We start from the raw sequence: 24,809 nt of genomic DNA, 5'->3' as shown, positions 1-24,809 counted from the left end.
TCAGACACAACATTTGTGCATGTTAAGCTAACTGCTTATTAATACGATAAGTGTTTTATTACTTTGCATGTCTTCCAAAAGGAATCAGGATTTTGAGGATGTTACTCACCGTTACACACCAGCTAAGACGCAGGGTAGCAAATAATTATAAATAATTATGGGCGTGAAAACGAAAACTAAAAATTATGGGCGTGAAAATTGCCGTTACACACCAGCTAAGACGCAGGGTAGCAAAAAATTATGGGCGTGACAACGAAAACTTAGAAAATTGTCTTTGCGCATGCGCAAAAACACAAGGTAGCAATTCTCGACAAGTAGGAGAAATCGACAGAACACCAGCATACACTTGACTATCTCGGAGTCTGTAAACGGCTTTTTCTTTTTTCCCAATATCCATGCCACTCGTAACGATGCCGCCGTTGCTCTGTCTTGCTCTGTACAAACTCGGAACAATAAACGGCGTCTTTGCTCGGAGCAAAATGGAAGCCCTGATATCTTCTGCCTCCGAGCTGCCAGGCGGGAAAGTAGCATTGAAGCTAGCATGCGTTGTGTTCAAATGCCTTCTCAAATTAAACTCTTTACACACGGCGAGGCACTGGCTGCAGATTAAGCACACAGGATTCGCATTAACAGCAATAAACACGTATTTCTCTGTCCATTCATTGTTGAATTGCCCGTTCACTGACTCAACTTTTCTTTTTTTTTGAGGTAGAGCGAGACATTTTTGTGTTGTTAGCCTACCTTCATGCTTGAAAGAAACAGGTGAAGTAAGAGCGTTGCGCGAATGGCGGTTTTTGATGATTTCCACTTAAACGTGCGCATAGCTCCTCTTACTGCACGGGAGAATGTACAGTTAGTCATACTCATGCACTATATATGAGACTAACCATATGTAATAATTACAGTAAACTCTTAAGGGCCAGTACAGAGAATTCCTCGGGGTCGCCAATTGAATAGCACGGATTTAAGGTCTTGTGACTTTAAGATATTTCTCTCGTTCTTCTTCATCCCTGTGGCTGGTTGGTACGTTAAAAAAATCTTTCATATTTCTTATCCAAAGGTAAAGAGAGAGGCCATTTATGGCAGCCCTTCTGCCTCACAAATAAATATAAACAGATAAACCATTAAAAAGTGAGTGTATGCATCACTGAAATTCTCTGAGACATGGCCATGCATCTGCATCCTGAGAGCCCCTTACCCTGTGCACACTGCATAACAGACATTGATATTAGTATCAAATCATTATATGAAGAATTGGTCTCATGGGTTAGAATGGTCCAACTCGGTTCATATGAAAGGGAAAACCAAATTTAATTTGGTGGGGGGAAAACCAGAAGCACAGTGGATTATGTAGAGTACACGGCAGGGGTGGAGCAGTGATTTTAAATGTGGGGGTGTTCCAGGGGTGGCACATGAGCACCACATCCTGCCTGCCTTTGGCTGTTTTCCCAAATGAATGCTCCCTGACAGTATTCAGAGGCTCTTCCAACATAGTCAGTCATTGTGAACTGAGAGTCATTCATTATGAACATGCATATTTATTAAAACAAATTTAATCTGTGACCCACCGCTCCTGCACAATGTTTAATTGAATTATTTTCATTGTTTTTCGTAATAGTTTAATATAGGCTATCTTATGTCCAAAACAACTAAAATAAACTAAAAATAAAACAACATCACCTGTCAAAAAAAAACAATTATGGGTGAAAATCTCAAACTATTAACACAGAATTTAGTTGAGAAAAACTGCCCACATTACCCAACCAAAAAACCCCAAAGTGGTCTTCCTGCTTTCTCTGCGGGACACAAATTCTCTGGCAATTGCCTTCCTGTCCATTGTGTCCAGTTTTTCTCTATGAATATGACACACAGACACACTGTTCAGCCGTGTTTGCGTCATGGTGCTCCTGAGCCATGTCTTCATACTCCGTAGTGCACTGAACCCTCTCTCTGCTTCAACTGATGACACTGACACAACAGTAAGCAGTCTGATGAGTGTCTCAACTTGATCAAAGAGGCCACGGATCTCTGGGCACATCCTCTGAAGGATACCAACAACATCACTGCATCGCAAGTTGTACCTTCAGGCTCTCTGCATTGAGCTCTGGATACTTTTGCACAGCATCATTTATCTCTCCAGTTAAGAGGACTTGCTCCAATTTACTTATCATTTTCATCCCTTCCTGCTCAAATCGTTCTCTGATCTGGACCTCCACCACATCAAGAACTTTGTAGTACTCTGCTCGATAGTACTCAGTGAGGGATGAATGCACATGTGCAGAAGCAGACCCAGTAAAGCGCTGAGGTGGCTTATGGTGACGTGGGCGTGCAATTGGTGTTAGACTGACTGAGTCTTTCACACATTTGTGATGCATTCCTGTGAACAGTTTGGAAACACTCTGGGGTTCTTTTTTTTTGCAAAGGTTTCTTTCACACAGGTATCAGCAGAAAGCATGCCATCTATAGTCTGTGTTCTGCGCTGGAGAGAAACATTGAGAGTCTCCAACTCTTCTGTTGTCTCTAAGGCAAGCAAAAGACCAAGAACAACATTTCCCTGCTGAAATGTTTCATATAAGCCCTGCCTGCTGCATCATATGCCCCTTTTCCACCGCCGAGTTAGCCCTACTCTACTCGGTTCGATATAGCACGACACTACACTACACGACACAGCACCAGTAACATTTCCTTTTCCACACAAACCGTGACCTGGAAGTGGGCGGAGTCGGCCCGTTCACCACTAACGTGACGTCGGTTTCAGGTGACTACAAAGTGTCACGCCGCGGTTAGTCAAAAGTAAACACAACGATGGAGTGTAATGTGTAATGCAGTTGACAATCCATATTGTTTAGTTAAACCAAGCTCTTTATTAAAAAAGACAGTACAAAAGTAAACAGCAGGAGTAGTCTCAGATACAGGCGTCGACGCCAGTGTTGGTGCCGGTGGAATGCAGATAGCAGCTGTTGCCTCAGCTCCAGATTGCGATGCCAATGTCGGTTCTGAAGCCTGCGGGATTGGAGGATCTTCGCTGACCTCAGCAACCGAACACTCATCGGTTGCACAAACCGAGTCTTGAGGGGAAAAAAATAAAAAGTGTGAACATACGAAACGCATACACGTAACCGCATAGGTGAGACACTGTGCTAGCCTACAAAAACAGCGTTGTTTGCTAGCTCACTCAGAACAACTTACATGAGACACCTGTGTAACGTTTTACACAAGTTAGACTGAACATGTATTTGTTACGATATAAAACATGCATTTAAGATATAAGCATTACACCAAGGGGATAAGAACAACACTTACCATTTTCCATCGCCTCCAACAAAGACGTCGCCGTATCCACTCTCCTTGCCCCGGTTCCCGGGCGGTGACGGTAAATGCCGTCCATTTGGTCGAACCACTTCCATGTCTTTCGGTTTGACCCACTCCGGCTGTTGTGGTCCTTTACCTGCCGGCAATCACTCTTCAGCTTGTCTCGGCACTGCTGAGAATTCCGGTGATAGCCATCAGCTTGGCTATATCCTAGAACACCTTCTCATTTCGTGTTGCTCCGTCCAGTTCCTTCCGTATGCGGTCCTCGGCCACCACACACAGAAAGGTCTGCACCTCGCTCACTGTCCATGGGTTGGCTTTCCTTCTCTGGTCTTCCATCTTCGCAATTCTGTTCATTCTCTGTTGCTCTCGCAGGTGTGTTTTCATACATGGCGGGTGATTATTTAAAGCTCCCCGAGCTTCGTTGCGTGTATGACGTAATTTCACCTGACCAATCAGTGGACAGCACTGATCACGTGACGTTTTAGCACCGACTAGTACCGACTAGACCCACCTCTGAAGCAGGTACTAGCCGGTGCTAAAAATTGTAAAATTGTAAAATTGTAACAGCACTTTTGAAACCTTTGTGTTTATTTAAACTGTGCTTTATAAATAAAGTGGATTGGATTGGATTGGGTCCCACCTTCAACCCGCGGTGGAAAAGCTCCCAATCAGGGTAGAGTGGTACCGTGTAGAGCTGTACCGGTACAAAAATGTTCGGTGGGACATAAATGACCTGTTGCCATCTCACTCAAAGAATGCAATACATGCTCATACTGGTTCAACACAGTACGCATGGCTCTTGTCCGAACTGTCCATTGTGTGGGACAAAGAGGTCTTATAACCTGCTGTGGCCCCTCCTCCATCACCATCGTTGCCAGATTTTCTACAGTGGTCAGTGAAACCTCATACAGGCCAATGAATTCTTCATGCACAACCAAATCATGTTCAACATACCTCAAACATAATGCCTGCTGTTCTTTTCCAGACTTGGAGAACTGCAAGTGTGTAACTGATCGAATCTTGTCAGACAATGAAGGTGCTCATCAAGTTGAGGAACTCATTTTGAATAGTTCCTGATGTGTAAACATCCTTTTTATTTGCCAGCCACCTGGAAAGGCATGGGTCTCCCTCCGCCTTAAACTTGAGTAGTTTATCAAGCTTTCCCTCACTCGAATCATGGCCCCTGAGAGCTAAACCCTGTCTTGCCAACAACTGCACAGCACCAATTATTTTTATGAGACATTCCCTTGCTTCTTCTTGTCTTGATGCAGCCACACTAGCTGGCTGGCACTGAACCAATCTGTTCTCATACAGATTGGAAGTTATTGCTGTCTTGTGACAATCAGACTTTTCATGTTTACTGAATCTCTCAATGGCCTTTTTCCAATTTCTGAAGCCTGCTGAAATGAATGCAGGTTCTGCATTCTTTTCCAGTGATGAAGTATTTGTGTGAAATTCTTTGGAGCAGTAAAAACATAGCACACCTTCTCCACGAAGACTAAAATGGAGCCATGGGAATCTGGTGTACCATTGTGTTTTAAATGTAAGAACATGTTTTCCAACTGACTGTTTAATGATATATTTTGAAACTGGTTGATTTGGTTTGGATGCAGAGATGTCCATCACCAATCTTTCCTCATCCTCACCATCTCCCTCTTCTTGTCCTGTGTTCACAGCATCTCTCTCCTCTACATCTTCTAGTGTGTTTTCTCCTTCTCCTTCACTTCCATTTTCTCCCTCTCCTTCTCCTCTGTTCTCTGTTCCCTGTTCGTCTCCATGGTCTCCTTTGTCTAACCTGGTTCTCACGCAGATGGATGTTTCTCATCCATCTGGAATTTTGTCGGTTGCCTAGCTGTTCTCTGCTGTGAGTAGGCGGGGATTGTATTCAAAAACCTCTCGAACCTGATTGGAGAATTCAATGTGTGTGTCACGTACTACTTCGACCAATCATATCGAAAGCGGACGTGACGCATTGGAGCGCGACCAGTCTTTCGGTCTGTGGTGGAAAATAAACAAAACACAACAGCAGCGAGCAAAGCAGGAGCTAGCAGCAGCTAATCGTCCGGCAATGGCTGTGTTTGACTGTGTTCGTTGTCGCGCCGGATGCTACGTCATACCTGTTAACACCCCGCCCCACGATTATGATTGGCCCGGTTATGGGGTAACCGAAGACTTCGGGCTCAACAAGGCGAGCCCAGACCCTAGTGCGAGCTCACGAAGTGTAACGAAGATGCACGAAGCACGAAGGGTCTGCGTGAGAGCCAGGCTATCCTTTGTCCTCCTGACTCCTGGATCTCACTTTCTCATTAACATCCTATAGAAGTCAGTGTTAATATTCCTTGAATATTCCTGAAATCTCTTATGTAAACTTAGAACAAATCTGATGTCGATGAGGAATTTAATATTTTCTTTGCAATTAAAATAAAATAAAACATCCTTAATCCAGTTTTTCAAAAACCAACATAACATTTATCTAAATTAGATGGCCAAATTATCCAATTAATTTGAACCTAACAATAAAATGTCTTACTATACAATAACTACAATATACAAAAACTAAAAGGTGGTCTCATATAATCTCTCTGTGTATTAATGTACAACATGTGTAATTTCAACCCTTTCAAGTTCAGTCAAGTAGATTTCTTTCTTTTTCGCCCATGGTTCTCGGCCTTAATGGATAAACTGACATGTGTGAAAATGGTGTGGATCACATGCTGTGACCCTCAGCAAACCTCAGCCCAACACCTGTGGCTGATTTTTGGTGTGGCGATGGCCTCCACTGTCACAAAATTCCTGAATGAGGGAAGAAAAATGCTTGAGTTGGTGCACTTGCTCATGCACCAAAAAAAGAACCCAAAAAGTTCTATTGTCATAAAAGTCTTTGATTGGATGTCAGTTAGGAGTTTCAAAGTAAAACTTTGTATAAACTGCTGTATATTTGAGTCACTTTGAATCCAGGAGTATTCTCAGGCAGAGATTACTTTTCTCCAAAGGGTCATCGTTAAAATCAGTATTTAATTGATCTAATTGATTCATCTCCATGTTTTAGGCCCATAGTGGTACTTTCCTCAAGCTTGGAAGATCTATAATATATAGCCGCTTTCGGACAGACCGTTCTAAGAAAGTAGTTATCAGAACTACCCTCCTCGAATTTCGTTCTGATAACTATCCTTCCCCAGCGGAACTGTTTCAGTCTGCATTCGCACATGAGTCGGGACCTGATAGGAACTGATGCGCCGCGCGCAGCCGTCTGCTTCAGTGACGTGTTAGCCGTTAGCCGCTAGCCGCTTAGCGCTACATTCAAACACAAAACAAAACGGTAAAAGTAATGAGAGTAAAAAAAAACACCACCAAGAAGCTAATATGGAGAGCGGGGAGGCCACTGTGTTTATGGTCTGCATGATGGTGATATTAATCATGGACAATCACATCAGGCGTCTAATATCGAGGCTGGAAAAGCTCACAGAGAGAGTCAGGAGACGATACTTTTTTATTTCATGAAGGAAGAAAGGAGAGCAGAGTGCTGCAGACAAATGAGACCAGTGTAAGTTTAACTTATTAAACACCCGCCGGTTGTGTCTGTGTCATATGAGGAAATATTTCAGCCGTGATAGCATGACATGGGGCGTAGCTACCGACCACCACACACCTCCGTTAGATTAGTTCTATAGAACTATGAAAAGACCCGACCTCGGAGAAGGAGCTAAATAGTTATAGGAACTAAGGGAGAAAGCCCCGAGTTCCTGTATGTCCGAACACGGGAGAAAACGGCCCCGCGGATTAAAAGGTTATTAGAACTGCCAAAGGTTCCTACAGTCCGAAAGCGGCTTATGTTATTTACATTATATTACAGAAGCAAGATGGGTTACCTGCTGTTACCGTTTCTATGGTTGATATATATTTAATCTTAATGTGTACACTTTCTTTCATTTGTGCTATGTTAAATGTAAGAAATACCTCTCAAGAGGTAAGAAATACCTCTCAAGCTGTTTCATTGCTGAGCTTCAATCAGCCTACTCCACGTGCTGGAGACAAAGCCTTTCACTTCAGTACAAGCTGAAATACAGTAAAAACATACAAGAATGTAATTATATTTAAAACTACACATTTGCATGGAGCGTAAGTGAAAGTACATATAACAATGGGCCTCATGCAACAACCATGGCGAGACGTTTTTTTTAAGCCATTTTCATATCAAACCATTTCTTTTTTATTTCGGTGACATTACGAACTACAGGTGACACGGATTTTCCTTTTTGGATCTCTGAAAGCAGAACTTCAATCTCAGAGCCCATAAAGTTTTTTTTTTTGCGCCTTGATGCCATTCTCATGACTCAAAACTTCCTGGCACAGGAGAGAGGAAGCGTAGCCTTATATGGTATAATTTTGGGCGTTGAGTATGCAAATCTACTATCCTCGTGCACGTGCACTTAAATACGCACGGGTGGTATTCATCATTTACGCAGGTCGTTTACACACTTTCTGAAGTTAAAGGGATAGTTCGCCTCTTTTGACATGAAGCTGTATGACATCCCATATAGCAATATCATTTATGAACATTGACTTACCCCCCGCTGCGTCCTGTGAGCCGAATCCCAGCTGAGTTTTGCGTTCCACGAAGGTAGTCCGGCTAGTTGGCTGGGGTCAAAAAAATAAAGCGTTTTGCTTCTCAAAAAAATATCCGTTCAAAAGAGTAATACATTTGCATCACAAAATGTTGTCCAGGAAAAAGTCAGACCTCACTTCGCTTGGCGCTATTTTTGCCTCCCTTGATATCAATGCGTCCAATGTAAAACAGTGCAGACCGAAGAGCAAACCGAGCACTCCCTAGCCACCTAGCGATAGCCGCACCTGTTACGGTGTTTACTGCTCGGAAGCAGGGGACTGCTGGGTCTGCTCTTCGGTCTGCACAGTTTTACATTGGACGCATTGATATCAAGGGAGGCAAAAATAGCGCCAAGCGAAGCGAGGTCTGACTTTTTCCTGGACAACATTTTGTGATGCAAATGTATTACTCTTTTGAACGGATATTTTTTTGAGAAGCAAAACGCTTTATTTTTTTGACCCCAGCCAACTAGCCGGACTACCTTCGTGGAACGCAAAACTCAGCTGGGATTCGGCTCACAGGACGCAGCGGGGGGTAAGTCAATGTTCATAAATGATATTGCTATATGGGATGTCATACAGCTTCATGTCAAAAGAGGCGAACTATCCCTTTAAGAGCGTTTGTTGAATCTGACGTGGCATGTTCGTACGAGACCTTCGTACGAAAAAAGTAAGAGAAATTTAGAATAAGAATACGGAAATGTTCTTGCATGAGGCCCATTGACTTTGGTCAGTTTTACCGTTTTGGACTCATGAGTTTGTCTACAGAAGAACTTACCTTCTCTAGTGGGTTTCGCAATCAACACAGGGATTCTGGATGCTCTTCTTTTGGGCGGTGGTGGCCGCGGTGATGGAACGAAGGGAGAGGGAATGAGTGGTAACTTATCAGGACTACAGATAAGTGGGATTGCCCACTTCTTCATCTTCTATATCAATTCTGCTCTGCTGAATCTTGATCCACACCCTTTCTTCGGTTTCCTGTGTCAAAGCTGCTACGACTGAGAGTGGTTTAAGTCTTTGCTTATGGACAGCTGGGGTATGAGGACTTTGGATGGGTTCTCTCTGGGTGGAGAGTCCCAGTCTGTTTAAAACAGTGAGTTTGCGTGCTTCCCCTGATGAGCACAGTGTGGCTGTTTGACGAATGATGGCTTCCATGCGAGCCCTCTGTCTGTCCAGAGCCACGAAGTGACTGCTGAGACTCTGCATGTTCTGTAATAAAGAAGAAAATAATTCAGCATTTCATGAAACTTCTGTTTGTTAGACTGACTGAATTCTTACAGTCACACCAACACTCTCCTCAAAGCACCACACAGTTCACATACTTATCAGAGGACACAACTCGTCATTAGAACTCGAATATATAAAAAGCTTTAATATCCTTAAGATTATTAAAAAATAATAGGTCACTTAGTCTGCACTGTGATAATGCTGTCTCGATATCCATCCAGATTGAAGCTTTACCCTTAACCCAGTCGTTTACAAATCTTAAATGGGCATAGAGTTGGTCAATTTTAATATTAGGTAGGTCCAGGCCGCCCATCGAGCTTGGTAGATTTAATACTGCCATCTTAAAGGGATAGTTCGCCTCTTTTGACATGAAGCTATATGACATCCCATACTAGCAATATTATTTATGAACATTTTCTTACCTCCCAATGCGTACTGTGAGCCGAGTTCCAGCCTCGTTTTGTCGTTGATGAAGGTAGTCCGGCTAGTTGGCTGGGGCCACAAAAATAAAGCGTCTTGCTTCTCAAAACAATATGCGTTCAAAAGAGTAATACGAGAATTCCGACCCCTTTACCAGTACTGGCAGGAGGTTTTCTAAACGAGAGGCCAAGATTTTAGAAAGCAGCTTCCTATCTACATTTAGGAGAGCTATGGGCCTGTAGGATCCGCAAGAATCAGAGCACTTCCCCTTCTTTAAAATTAATGATATATTGGCCTCCTTCAATGTCTGTGGCAATTCTCCTGTAGTGAAGGAGTGATTGAGCATATCAAGAAGAGGATCTACAAGAATATTTTGGAACTGTTAATAAAATTCACAACAGAAGCCGTCAGGTCCTGGTGACTTTCCACTTTATAATGTTTTGATAGCCTTGACCACTTCAATTTTACTTATGGGACTATTAAGGGCAGCCTTATGCTCTTCTGACAAATTTGGCAAATCCAATTGAGCAAAGAATGTCCATTAGTTGCTCTCCCTCTGGAACTTGTTCGGAAGAGTACAGGCTTTTGTAAAAATTCTTAAAACAATTATTTATCAGTTTATTTTCATATACCTTGTGGCCATCCTTATCAGAAACAGCTGCAATAGTTCGAGACTCCGCACGCTTTTTAACATAATAGGCCAAACATTTGCCTGCTTTATCTCCGTGCTCATAAAACCTCTGTCTAGTATATTTTATTTTCTTCTCTGCATCCCTGGTAAGAAGGCAATTTAGAGCTGTTCTGATTGCTGTGATTTCTTGCCACAATGGTGGTGACAGAGAGGCAATAGCCGCTTTCGGACAGAGCCGTTCTAAGAACGCAGTTATCAGAACTGTCCTACTCAAATTTTGTTCTAAAAACTGTCCTTCCCCAGCAGAACTGTTTCAGTCTGCATTCGCACATGAGTCGGGACCAGGTAGGGACTGATGCGCCACGCGCAGCCGTCTGCGTCAGTGACGTGTTACTTTAGCCGTTTAGCGCCACATTCAACAACAAAACTAAACTAAACAAAACTGGTAAAAGTAATTAGAGAAGAAAAAACACCACCAAGAAGCTAATATGGAGAGCGGGGAGGCCACTGTGTTCATGGTCTGCATGATGGTGATATTAATCATGGACGATCACACCAGGCGTCTAATATCGAGGCTGGAAGAGCACACAGAGAGAGTCAGGAGATACTTTTTCATTTCATGAAGTAAGAAAGGAGAGCAGAGCGCCGCAGACAAAGGAGACAAGTGTAAGTTTAACTTATTAAACACCCGCAGGTTGTGTCCGTGTCGTATGAAGAAACATTTCAGCCGTGATAGCATGACATGGGGCGCAGCTACCGACCACCAAACACCTCCGTCAGATGTGTTCCATAGAACCCTGAAAAGACCCGACCTCGGAGAAGGAGCTGAAATGGTTATAGGAACTGAGGGAGATGGTCCCAAGTTCCTGTATGTCCGAACACGGGAGAAAACGGCCCCGCGGATTAAAAGGTTATTAGAACTGCCAAAGGTTCCTACAGTCCGAAAGCGGCTAATATATGCTTTTTCTTTATCCATCAATTCACATTTTTGTTTCTCCCCTCTTTGGCGCTTCTTTGTTGTGTACGAAATAATTAACAGTTTTGTCATCATTTAAATGAAGAAAAGTTTGGGCCAACCACTGCTTAATATCAGCAATACAATTAAACAAAGAACATTGTGCACTGTTACTATTTGGCTTTAATGGTAGATAAATTTGTAAATCGTCTGCATAACAATGGAAAGAATAGTTGTGCCTGGCTATAATTGACCCAAGTGGTAGCATGTACAATGAGAAGAGGATAGGAAAGGATCATGGAGTAAAGGGATTTTTAAATCAAAACAAACATTTCTGTCCAGGCTTCTCATGTGGGAAACTAAAAAAAAAAAAAAAAAAGAAAGAAAGTGTCTTAGAGTTTCTTAAAAGATCCTGAAACTGATCAAATGTTCAGATCCTTTTAAAGTCTGTAATGTGAAATCGACGCACTGGACGTATACCCCTCATGCAAAGTAAGATGTAATGCCCCCATGAGAATAAAATAAAATAATAAGTACATTAAAGACAGCTTATAGTCATTCCCAAGAGTGTTTGAGAGATATTTTATTCAAATAGGCAGATTGGATATGTAAATATGTAGGCCAACTCTCCTGACATTAAAGTCCAGTCATGACATGCACTTTGGGAAGGACGTGTTGTTCACAGCCATTCCACCAGAGGGAGCTGTTGACTACTGCTGGCACACTAGTAGTTGTAAACACAAAGCATTTCATGTTTCTCTAACCCTACCTCCTGTTATGAGAATATTAGTCACTGGCATGATTATGTAGACAAAAATTCAAATTCCTTCTGATCAGTGCTATATATATCTCATGATTTTTATTGTTTTTTCTGTTTTTGTTCTTTTCATTTTTTTTTTTTACTCTGTTGCCTTCTCTTTTCCATTTACTCCACACTGGATATTTTATTTGCCATGGGAACAAATTCTATGTAACTTTATAAAGGATAATTGAAGTGTGAAGAATTCGTGAAATTAAAAGGTTATGACAATTCGTGTGTGGATTTGTGTATGCTTCTTGATCTCCTTGTGTGGGCTGAACCCAGGCTACTTAAAGTTTGCAATACAAATTTTTATTCATAATAACGCAGGGGCAACAAAGCTGCAAGAAGTTCAGTTAAAACCATTCTAAGCAGTTGATAGGATGAACAAGTTTCTTATACAGCCATTCTAGAGCGATATATCATAAATTTAAAGTCTTGTTAAAGGATGTTATTGATATTATTATTCTTTTTTTTTTACGTTTCTACCAACTTTTATTCTAGTGGCAGCCAGTGTCAGTAGCTCTGGACATTTCTCTCCGTATCTTCAGTTTTTCTAATGAGCAGAAACAGAAACACATTTTCTCCGCTGGTTTGGAGTTTATGTCACTGGAGTGATTTCCGTTGGTATTTCAGGCACTTTTTCCGAATCCGTTTGATGCGTAACCATGCCAACAGGAAAGTTGCTTGCATGTGGGAGCAGCTGACTGGACCCCAAATCCAGGCGAGTTGAAGAGGAGATGTCTAATATGTAGAGCTGCAAAACAAAGTAACAAACAGAAAAGAGGAGGTCAAAGTCTTCTGTTTATTTTCATGGGGAAAACGAGGTCACTGGCAGGTAAAATGGACGAGCTATGCTCACATGATCATTTTTCTTAAAGACCCCATATACCCAAACGAGATTCCATGTGTCTGAGGTAGCCAAACTGCCCCATAACACTGTGCTCCCACCGCCATGCTTAGCAGTGTCAGCCTTTTCTCTTTCTCCCAAACAACTCAGTTTTGTTTCTCTCATCAGACCCATGTACAGAATTCCAAAAACCCAATTGTATGTTTTTCCTTAAGCAATAACTTCAAAGCCCACCGTGATGAAGAATGCTCATAGCAGCACCCCTCCTAAAACCTCACATCCAGAGGAAACAAGCTCATCCAGAATTATCTTTGCAGTGATCCAGGGAGCTCATGGGCATTTCTAATGATCATACCTTCCAAAGTCTTACCATGTACACAAGGCGACGCCCAGGTTTTCTCCTCTAGGAATTGGGTTTTCATGTTTGCCTTAATAGTCTTAAAACTGAATCAGACTTAATATGGGAACCTACTGCCATATATTAAAGGGCCAAACTTGTTTACTTTTTGGCAACATAAACATAATCAGAATGCTAGATTATTTGCAACCCAGTTTTCTCTAATTGAGCTCTCATGTCACAAACCACAAGGAAATGCCCTCTACTAATGACAGGCTTCATGGGATCAGACCTACTCTGCCGAGATGAAGTGGGATCTTTCCCTTAAACTCCACTAATCACGGCCCAATCAAACAGAGTAAAGGGGAGTATGGGAAAGAGGGTTAAAGGATAATAAAAGAAGACTGTTTTTGGAGCTCCATTCGTGTGCACATGAGTGGCGATGCTTGAGGGACGCTCCTGCAGGCAGAGCAGGATGCTGTGTGGGGGCAGGGTTTTAGAGGGGTTACAGGTCACGAGCCTCATGGGCTTCCTTGACCAGCGCGGCGTCTAATGGCGGAGCGAGACGGGTCAATGAAACTATTTTCGCCTCCGTCTGTAAATGTCGTATTTCTCTTTAGTAGACAGAGCCCTGCAGGAGAGTTTTAAACCAGATGGCAAATATTGACTGATACCTTCGTGGAGGGGTGGGTGGGTTGTGGATGACATCCTGAAAGAGTGCGTCGCCTGCGCTCCTGTCCCCACCCCCACAAAGAGAAAAACAACAAGAAAGATGCTCTCACCATTTCATGCATGACAAAACTTTTTGTTTGTGCTAAAGGGCTGAAAAGAGAGGGCTACAGGGGCACACAACATCTGCGGAGTGAGGTACGTAGCAGGAGCGGAGTCCTCTACTTGATGGATAGCATTCAGTGGATCAACCAGTTGACTTAAACTCAACACGGCCCTCAGGTACGATGTTTGCAGCTTTTTCTTCTTTGTTCTCGTTTACATGGGCAACTCTTAATGTGAGTTTGCTTTAGTTTTGGATGGTTTTGAGCATTTTTTTAAAGTATTTGGTGGCGGCTATCTCGCCTTACTGCTGCTGACTTGTTGTTTAAGACGGCTTCGGCCCTAATATGAATGTATAAACTCCTTTTCGACTTTTGAAAAAGTGTTACTTCATATATTCTGGAACCACAATATGGTGAAGTCTTTATTTGTTGGCTCATAGGAACTCGTAATGAAGACGTTCACCCTCGGCCTCGGCAGCTGGTAGCGTTTGTCCTAATTAGCCTGAGTAACTGGATAAAAGCTGATGAGATGAGCCTCTGGGATGGAAATATATATATATATATTTTTTAATTGAAGCGGTGCACGCGCTCATCATCGCATCTCTCCATTGGCGACACTTTGTGGCAACAAGCTTCTCCGAATTATTCATACACACATCTCCACGCTTGAAAAAAGTTTTTTTTTTTTTTTCGCTAACAGAGATGGTTTAGAGAGGGGGAAAAGAAGGGTTTTCCAATAATGTGGGTTGAGGTCATATTTTTTTTGAAAATGGAGCCTCAAAAGTTTAACTCCGCCCTCGCGTTCACCCCGCGTGGGCAGACGAAGAAGCTTATGGAAATTTCCCCCATATTTTGTCTCGGCACATTACCGAGACAAACTGCTATATAGCATGTTCTGTGTAAAATAATCATTATTTTAATTTTTGTCTGTTGTAGACTAGAGTGTAAAGCAATGAAACCGCCTTGCCTTAAGCTGCAGGTCGGCTACTTCAGTGCAGTTTTTGAAGTATTTTATCAGACTGCTATCATGTTGTTACTTCATACTTGAACATTGTGAATGCTTTCACTCACCAATGGTATTGTTGTCTCTGAAAAAAATCATATGGATACTGTAACCCTCATACCTGTGTTACTACGGGCCAGAGAGTCACCATCTCAACCAGTTTGCTTTTCAAGGTGTTTTCTAATCTTTTTCGTGCTTAAAGGGGAACTCCGGTATTTTCAACATTAAGCCTCTTTTCTGAGACGTCTGCAATGTTTTAGAACCCCCCTCACCGCTTTTTTGATGTTTACTGCTTTGACATTTTGTACTGGATGTTCGTTGATATTACTCCGCCACCGCTAAGAAAATAGTGCGAGCATGAATGAGCTGCCAAATAAAACACGACAGAAGCAACTTTTCACCACGAAATTTGATATGGATTACCAGTGCACACCAGTAACCACTCCGGTGAGTTGATTATTTTGAAAACGGACGTTTATGGTGCTTTTACGGACCTTTCTAGACATGCACATGACTTGCCATTCTGAAGCAGGTTGAGAAGAATCAAAATTAGGCAAATACCGGAGACAGCAGTAAACATCAAAAAAGCGGTGAGGGGGGTTCTAAAACATTGCAGACGTCTCAGAAAAGAGGCTTAATGTTGAAAATACCGGAGTTCCCCTTTAAATGTGTGTTTGTCTTGGATTACCTGCAGTTTTTATACCTGTTCTACACCAACGGGCAAACATATTCAGAAATCCAGCACAATTTATGTGTATTTCTATTTGTTTGTCACTATCATTTGCTTTTTGTGTGTTTCAGAAGCTTCTGGCTGGAGGTATCTTGTCTGGAAGAGTTGGAAATGATCCAGTGAATCAGTTCCCTCCAACCTCTCCTTCCTGTTACGGCCCTCCCAGCTAAGGTGCATCTAGTGTAGTTAGTGAAGTAGCTCAGTATCTACTGCCCTAGTTGCTCCTTCTGGCTGGAGGGCTTGTTCTTTTTCAGTACTGTGGACTGGATTTGCCCTGAATACGGCTGCTACACAACGCCTCAAGTCCTGGTTTCAGAACACAAATGCAGCACGTTACAGCAGTTCTCTCAGTTGGACTTGTTGCTATTTTCTGTTAGGTTCGTACTTGTTTTAACTACAAAGAAGAGCTGCTGGATATAATGTGTTATTGCGCTAAATAAAAACACGGTACAATTGTACAGAGTGCTCGCTTTATCGGTCGTCTACAACATACAAGTTCTTTATGGCGTAGATAGAAATCACCATTTTGTAGGTTTGGTACGCCCAGTAGTTGATGTTTATATTGTGTTCCATGAATATGAGAGTTGACAGCCACCCGTGTGGATGGCATTGGATCAGCGTGTTTGTGCGCAGACGTCTCTTTGGACATCCTCCCTCACGACTTTCAAGCTCTAAACTGAAACCTGTTATCGACTTGGCAGTTCAAAAGTGCTCACAGTGCAGATAGTGAACAAGGATCTACTGCAGTTTGCGCACTTCAGGCACAGCCCGTCACCTCCTGCGAGTCCGTTCATCGCACTCTGAGCTGGTGGAACTGTGCTGGGCTTTCAGCGAGTTTTGTTGGTTTGCTCTCAGCTTCCGCCAGTGTCTGCTGTGCAAATCCATGCAAAGCTCTCTGTACCTCAGCGCGCACGGAGGTGTGCTGTTCTTTGTTTTTCTGCTTTTCCCGGCTTTGAGGAACACTTGAAAGACTAGAAATGTCTGTCACTGTAGTCACTGGAGAGAGTCTGTCTGTTTTTTAACACAGTTCTAGTGATGTTTCTGGTATTTCTTAGTCTTTGAAGCCGCTGTTTGTCTTTCTGTTTTTCCCATATATGACTACACAACTTCAGTGCTTGGCACAATAAAATAATTTTCCGGGCATCTTTCTGCAAAGTGCCAGATTTTGTCAAAACAGCTGCACCTTTATTAGATTGTACTAATTTGAGTACAAAGAGGGGGTTAGTTGCACACATGTAGAAATGCTTGCATGCTTTCTTCATACTGGAGAGATTATTTTAATTGAACTTATTTTAAAAGTTTCCATCTGACTCGGAACTTCATCGGGTCAAAGTTTGAAAGGTTTTTCGTCTTAAAAAGATCAAGGTTTGACTGAAATGATCCCTGTAGTATGGAGTAAGTGTGGGATTAATTTGAACAATTTTACAAAAAACGATGTCTTGTTGGTCTGCAGAGAGGATGAGTTGCTCCATGTGACCTTCGGTGTCTGTTGCTATGCAGTTTGACCACTAGATGGCAGCATATCAACTTCAATATCTCTGTGGGACTTTGAAGCTTTGTGCGAATTGAGGAAATGAGAAGAAAAAATGAACGTAGAATATAAAGTGTGGTGTAATCATTAAGTATAAAGCTGTACCTGTTTATTTTGGCTGTGTTTTTTGCATGTTCTGTATGACTTCCGCGCACCTTTTCTGGTTGAAAAATAAAAGCAGTTTTTTGTTTGTCTTTTAACAGTCCTGTTGGAACAATGAGTTGTTTTTACTGGTGGTGTGTGTGCAAGCTACACGGGCTTGTATTGTGTGAACTGCGAAATACGCGTCTCGAGTCATTCATTAAAACCGCGCGTTAATCCCTCCCTTGTATCCCCATTCGTGCACCCAGGCGGGGTCAGTTAATCAGTTTACACCTCTGGCTACTATTAACGCGGGAGGGGAGCTCAATGCACGAGAAGCCAGGTTCAAGCCCGCGGCGCGCTTCCTAAGCGCGTGCACGTACGCATCCGAGGCTCGTCGATCTGAGCGAAGAGCTGAGATTCAGCGCCGTAAGTAAAGGAGGATTCATAAATTACCAGCATCAGTGCAGCTGTCCGGGCGAATAGAGCGTCGAGGAGGGGTGAACAGGAGGAATGCCGATCCGGGAGCTGAAGCCTCCCCACACCAGCTCATTCGCGGGATCTTCATGTAACTTTTGGTGGTCTGAAGTTTAATCTCGGCTTTTACTTGTTTTTTGCTCTCCTGTTATCTCGCGCTTCACCAAGTGCCGCTCACTTGCCATGGATGCTCCGCCGGTCCACAGCGCGCTCTTCCTGTGCGCATTCGTCCAGCTGTTCCCGCTTCCAGGCGGACAGGTGCCAAACTGTCAGGAGGTGCGCGCAGTGTTTCACTCTCTGCACCCCGGCTCCAAGTGGGTCCCCGAAACCCCAGTGTCAGGTAACTGCCGCCACTCTGAGACTTACCGGGGCTCTTTTTACGCTGTTGTGATTCACTGCTCTGTAGACTGAAGTGGGACATTTTTATGTTCCAGCACCGACTTTTCCGCCGCGCAGTTTCAGAGTTCTCTCGGTGAGAGCCAACCCACACGCGCAGCCTCCAGCCCTCTGGCTGAGCTTTTAACAACCTGCTCTGAGAAACCTACCGGCATCAGTCGTTAAAAATGCAGGTTGAATTGCACTTAACTGTTATATAACAAGCTTACTAAAAATCAATTTTTTCTTGTATCGATCCAAACTCGGAGGCAGGTAACCTCTCCTCAGACCCTGGCTTTGATTTGCTCAGAACATTGGAAACTGGAAGGAGCTGTGGTCCTCTCCCTGGGGGTGTTTGTTTTGAAATATTCAGTTAAGTTTGACGCCTCTTACTCTCAACACGATGATGGAGTGGGCCCGAAGCAGAGGAGCGCTCTCCTCCTTTATGAGGTGATTAATAGTCATGTTCAGACCGGGCTGTCGGTATCCTCTTCTCAGCAACATCGTTGCAGAATATAAATGAGTCGTGTGACCAAACTGAGGGCCGTTTTGGTAAAGATTGAGCTATCCAAACACGATTCATGTTCACTTGGAGCTCAAATGTCACTAACTGTTGTCTGGTGTGATGGGGAGGGAATAGTTTTGATAATAAACACCTTGAGTGAATCCCCTGCCCCTGCTTTGCAGAGCAGCATGTTGGTGCTCCGGTGCCTGTTGCTTGCATTCTGATTCAGTATGTTAATGGGGGAGCCTCTCATGTGGCTGAATCACAAGCAGCTGCAAATGTTAATTGGGTGTTTTAGTGTAGTGTCAGCAAGGGGAAGTGCTCCAGGTTAACAGCTCTCTCTTCAATCTCAGCATGGGATCCCTGCACATCAGCCTCCCACCTGATTGTAAGAGCTTTAGAATATGATACAAAATGTTCTGTTGACATGAAAGAATGTTAAAAATCATGAAACGCTACAAATGGAACAGCAGGGAAGAAAAGCCAGATACACTTTAGGGCATATTTTGTCATGCTCTCTTTTGTACGAGGTGCATGCAGTTCTAACCACTGAGCACTTTTTTCTTTTTTTTTCTTCAACGCATCCATCTTTAATCACCAACGCATCTACATTGTGGCAGCCCGAGAGAAATGCTTATCTCCAAAGCCAAGGCAGAGTACGGGTCAGGCGGTGTGTGATCCTCCACTGAGGAATCAGTCCGAGAGTGGGAACCGAACGCAGTTTACTTCCATGTGGAATCAGCCGCAGGGCAGTTTAACGCAGTCAGCAGGGGCAGTTTGGTACTCTGCAATTTAACCAAAACTATCCCAACAATACTTGCATAATCCTGCCAACAAAGACAAACCGTAGCAATCACATAACCTCCTTGGCAGAAAAAACAGATGTGTGTGGGTCCCCGGACAACATCATTAGGACAGTATCAGCAAAAACAAGGGATGACATGCCTGGTTAGTGTCTTAGGAAAGAAGTAGCTGTATAAGATATTTTTATTTGTACCTGCAGTGACAGTGATCCCCTTCTTCATGAATGTGTGTTTTAATGCAGAATCTCCAGTCATTTCTCTTGTCCTGCTGCATCCTCGTGGCCTCAGGTTAGCGAAGTATACTCTGATGACAGCTTACAGGGCTTACAGCTATAACAGGCGACTGTGTGCTGTGAAATAAACAGATTTGCTTCACATCTTATTGTAAATGAAATGTCCTCCAGGTACCTGCTCCCACAATAAAGCTGCTCCCAAAATGCTTCCAGCAAGAAGACTTCATTTGCATCTGTCATGACCCTTTGCGGGCTGCAGGGCAGTGTGGTAAGTTAGCACTGTCGCCGCACAGCAAGATGGTTTCTGGTTCAAATCCCAACTGGGACCTTTCTGTGTGGAGTTTGCATGTCCTGGGTGCATGCATGTAAGGTTAATTGGTGATTTGGTCCTGTGATGGACTGTGTTCGCTGCCTCTTACCAAATGGCTACTGGGATAGGCTGCAGCAGCCCTGAATGAATGAATGAATCTACAAGCATGGACAGAGTAGCCAAAAAATGGAGCCCCGTGGCACAGATGCGTAAAAGGCCCCAAAGATCCCACTCGTTTAAGGATGAGGGCTCTTATACACCAAGACAATCATCTGTCCAGGATGTCGACAGCCTCAGTGAACGTCTGTCCTTTTTATTTTGTTGTATACACACATTTGGTTCTTTCAGCGTGTGTGAATATTTATTTGTTTATCGCTTTAATTTAGCTGATTCGTCATGTGTTTCAACGAGAGAAATCGAACCAGTTGGCTAGTCAGTGAAGTCAATATCAAGATCTTTAAAGTCGGATACTTAAAAAGGAACTAGTGATGACCCGACATTTTATAACCTGTGCAGGATTCAGGGCTGCACAGCGTACCACGTACCTCGCCTCTCGCCCAATGGCAGCTGGGATAGGCTCCAGCCCCCCCCCTCCCCTGAATTGGACTTAGTGGGTATAGAAAATGGATTGTTGGATGGATGGTGCAGTCTTCCGGTTTCCCTTATTGAATATTGTATAGATTCCGGCTCCATTCTGCACTGCAAAGTTAGGTCCTCTTCTGCGGGCATAGATCTTACGTCCTTGATGGAAGCTGGTCTTGCTCTTTGTGATGTGTTCAAGAGCTCCCCCAAGACCCTGGTAATGAGGGGAGACGCATCGGGGTCTTTTGTCGTCGCTGGTTCTTGATGAACAACCAAGAACAATGCAGGTGTGATTTGTGGTTGTTTGGGTATACTGAATATTGTACTGAATGATTCTCTTCGCTTTATGATGACTTTTCGTCTCTTGATGATTGTTTCTTTTCTTCTTACTTTGATCACTGTCACTGTGGTCATTTTGTGGCCCAACTGTGGTGTAGGTTTTTATTTTTGCTGGTTTCCTTTAATTTGTGTGTGTGTGTGTTTCCATCTATTCATGATCATTTTCGTTCAGTTTTGGTCCTGCCACATTTGGGCTGCGTCTATTTGTGTCCATTGCAGGTGTTTTGTGTTTCGTGGCAAATTAGAGACAAATGAGATTGTGTTTTATATGTTGTTGTTTTTTGTCTCTTTGTAGGACATTCTGACTCTTTGTGGTCATTTTCTATCCGTATGTGGTTCGTATATTATTTTACATCTTCATGGGAACAAAAGTAGGATTTCTATAATTCCTGCCTTAATGAGCTGACTTTAATCAGTGTGAAATATGTAGACCCTTTACTGACATTTAATTCCTTTTTTGTCCTCCTTTCGTCTGCTCCTGCCTCATCAATAATATATCCTAAGTTGTGATTAATTAATAATTGATCAATGGATTCACAGCTACGTCTTTGTTCTGAAAAAATTCAGCAAATAAATACAAACACGAGTTCTCCACCGAGAGATACAGCAGCTGAAAGATTGATGAAACTACACAGAGGATTGTTGAGGGTAGCTAGCAGTGATCTGACTAAAAGAAGTATTAACTCTCTGTGAGTGTGTATGTGCGTGTGTGATGAGGGAAATGTGAAGTGGCCTGTATCAATATGGATGCGAGGGGGTGGTGGCTGATTCAGAGAGATGTCCGCACGAAGCCCGAACAAAATTCTAATAATGCCGAATATGGTGCCGGGGGGCCAAAAGTCTGAAAATCAAAAGTTTCTGTTGTTACCAGTGTGATTCAAAAGAAGCAAAGCTGTGAAAAAAAACATCACAGCGGAGACAGGAAAAAACAAAACCCGGCACAACTGTGGGAGTAGTACCACACATGTCTTTGTTGTGGCTGCTGATGTGGGCGTTTGGAGGCTGGGTGTCAGTTCACTCCATCGTGTCATCGTATATGTGCGAGCGGTGGACAAGCAGCAAGGAATAAACATTCCAGGACAGGAGTGTGAGAGCGGCTCCCAAAGTGTCAGCTGTGGTTTGATCAGAGGAAGCGTTGGATCTCTAACAGCAGCAGCAGACCTGATTGGTGAGCTGGAGAGCAGACACTGTTGAAATGGAAGAGTGATACTGCTTTCCTGGAGGCTGAGCTGACAGCTGCCACTTATTTCAGCAGGAATTCCTCCACAGTGGTGCAACAAAAGGACGTCAGGTGCCGTCACATTTATAAAAAAAAACAAAACAAAACAAGAAGACAGACCCTATAGTCTTTTTGTAAGTGAGCCCATACTCACAAGGAAAATTTGTGATGTAGTACTTTTGTCCAAATGCCCCAAAATGTGGTCGTGCCACAATAAGGGCGCTGGAATTGTGAGGTTATCAGTTTTTTTATTGCCTGTTGGTTTGTGTAAGAACGTGTTCAGATAGCATGATGCCAGCCTGTAACACACGTATGTCTGTAGTGATAAACTAACCATGTGTTTTCACACCAAACCCTAACCAACCACGCCCGACGGAAAAGTCAAAAAGTGAAAAGTCATCGGACATTGACATCAGGGTGGATGGGACTCGATCTTCTGTGATGGGCTGGAGACCTGTCCGTGATGTACCCCGCCTCTCGTCCAATGACCCATGGGATAGGCTCTTGTAGTGTAGCAGCAGTGTCAGGTCATCCAGGGGTGTTCCTTTTCATGAAATGAACACAAAAACAAGACGAAATGACACTGGACACCATGGCGAGGTGGAGTAATGTGACCTGAAGTCACAGACCTTTTTGTCTAGTGAAACACTTGTTCCAACTCTATTTATTCAGTACCTTCCGTTAATGAATGAAGGAAGGATGGTGTTTATTTTGACTGCTTTTTGTGTCCAAAAAGAATCGGGCTCTTTCACATTCAGTGTGACTAAAAGCAGAGCAGAGAACAAAGCTCTAAAAATACCTAAAACAATGGTTATCCCCAGTAGCTAATGACATTATTATTCCTTCGGTTGGCTGTGAATTGCTCTGTCGTTTCATTTGTTGTCTTTACAAAGTGACACAGGCTTATTTTGCCCCGCGGAGGAAGCCATCGATTCCCACGCGTTTCCACTCGACACTGGTAGCTGTTGTATAATTTATTCTCTTAATGAACAGCTTTTAGCATATTCTATATCTTGATACAACTTGTTTTCCCCCCATGGTCTCCATCATTAAACTTGCACAGCGATGGCTTTCTAATTGGCGCAGGGAAACTCAGACACACACTGTATTTGTGGCTGCCCCTGTTCCTATGACTCGGAGTCTCCGAGCTTGTTAAAGATGTGAGGAGAGGGACTCCTCTCGTCTGTGTGTACACAGAACTGTTGAGCCTCTGAAAAGAAAAAGAAATCAGTGGCAAGAGAAGCAGCAGGGGATGGTCACACGAGGCTGTGGCTTTTCAAAAGGCGAAAGACCTCAAGACTCAGTTCGTCGGCAGCTGTTCTGCATGTTGACTTGAATGGCACTTTAAAGAGTATTGATTGAAAACCATGTGGTAATTCAAAGGTGTCACCTTGAACCGAGGCTGTGTGCTGGGGAAATTTACATGCAAATAGCTCCGGCGCTCGCACCTCGTCTCTCTTCGTTTTGTTTCAGAGAATTGGCCATCAAGACAGAAGAAGATAGTCTTAACTATCCAATAACAGGCTGACAGAAAGTCGCTCTCGGTGCCTGGTTGCTATTAAGCTAAAGGTGACAGAAGTGAAACAAGCTCACAACAAAACTGCACAGATGAGAAGGGAATAATAAAAGAAAAAAAAACAGAAAGAAAGAAAGAAAGAAAGAAGGAAAGCGAGGGGAGGAGAACTAAAGCTGAGCCTTAAGCAAAGAGGAGAAGGAGGAAGCTTATTCCCAACTGATCTGTCAGTCACAACCAAGGCTTTATATTTAGACGGTGGGATTTTATTATTTGTGAAACTCTACTGGGAATCACTTCCCTTCCGAATCCCCGAGTGCTGTGGAACTTCTGTAATGAAACACATTTATCATCTGAAAAAAGACAAACGTGCACATGCATCTGAACGTCTGTTCTGCAGGTAATAATCGCTTGAATCCCCGTCTGTGCTCCGGCCCGCTCACCTCACGCTCGCTGCTACTGAAAACTTAATAATTTTGCCCCTGCACTCTGAAATTAACTTGATCTTATCTGTCGGGAGTCTTTTGTCGGTATTGATTTAAGATATTAAGCCTGCCACTATGCATACACAAGGTCCTGTGTGACAGCTTTATTGCCTGTTTGGCTCATTAGACTGTACACCTTGAACCCTGATGGGTGTCAGCAGTGAGCCAGGAGTTTGCAGAAGCCGCCCTCTGTTTGATTCCACCGCTATTAATTATCAAGGCTGTCGCTCTGTTGCATCTCCTGCCAGCTGTTCAGATTGTCACAGCCTGAGCTCTTTTTCTGAGGATCCATTGTTTAAGGATCTCAAAGAGACAAACACTCTCACCGGTAGAGAGATTCACTTTTGTTATTAAGAAAAAGCCCCCATCTTGTGACGTTATCAACGTCAGTTATCAAGACTTTTCTGACACATTCACGATCAGAACCCCCCTCCCCCCTGGACCCCTATTCCAAATTAATCTCTATTTACCCTCCGCACTGTGAGCAGAGGCTGGCAGACTCCCCTGACGTTTGTTTACCACGGCATCAATCAGGCCCTTGTCACCGACTCCTCTAAAGAGCAGATCCTGCAAACAAATTCTCAACGCGGCTCGGCATGTTACAACTGCAGCATCCACTGATCTCTCAGCAGCCTTGTGGGACAGGGAGGCTGAAAGGAGGGGAGCAGTGAGGAGAGGGATTTTCGCAGGAACTTCTCTTTGTGTTTAACA

General features: G+C 43.4%; 1 protein-coding gene and 1 long non-coding RNA gene across 3 annotated transcripts in view; one reads left to right on the top strand and one right to left on the bottom strand.

Moving 5' to 3' along the window:
• Nucleotides 1-11,721: 11,721 nt before the first annotated feature.
• On the bottom strand, nucleotides 11,722-18,135 carry LOC142397513 (uncharacterized). Its single transcript, XR_012772714.1, has 2 exons — nucleotides 17,714-18,135; nucleotides 11,722-12,709 (listed from the first exon to the last, which is right to left on the bottom strand). It is a non-coding gene; the product is annotated as an uncharacterized LOC142397513 (long non-coding RNA).
• Nucleotides 17,620-24,809, top strand: part of gpc3 (glypican 3) — a 126,076-nt gene continuing 118,886 nt past the window's right edge. For both annotated transcript variants that reach the window (XM_075480932.1, XM_075480931.1), the window contains exon 1: nucleotides 17,620-18,074. In XM_075480932.1, coding sequence (XP_075337047.1) covers nucleotides 17,918-18,074 — 157 coding nt within the window. In that variant the 5' untranslated portion in view covers nucleotides 17,620-17,917. The remainder of the gene's footprint in view (nucleotides 18,075-24,809) is intronic.

This window comes from Odontesthes bonariensis, chromosome 13 (genome assembly GCF_027942865.1).
Source record: "Odontesthes bonariensis isolate fOdoBon6 chromosome 13, fOdoBon6.hap1, whole genome shotgun sequence".
NCBI lineage: Eukaryota > Metazoa > Chordata > Actinopteri > Atheriniformes > Atherinopsidae > Odontesthes > Odontesthes bonariensis.
The sequence above is the reverse complement of the archived record's forward strand: the minus strand, read 5'-3'. Positions and strand labels throughout refer to the sequence as shown.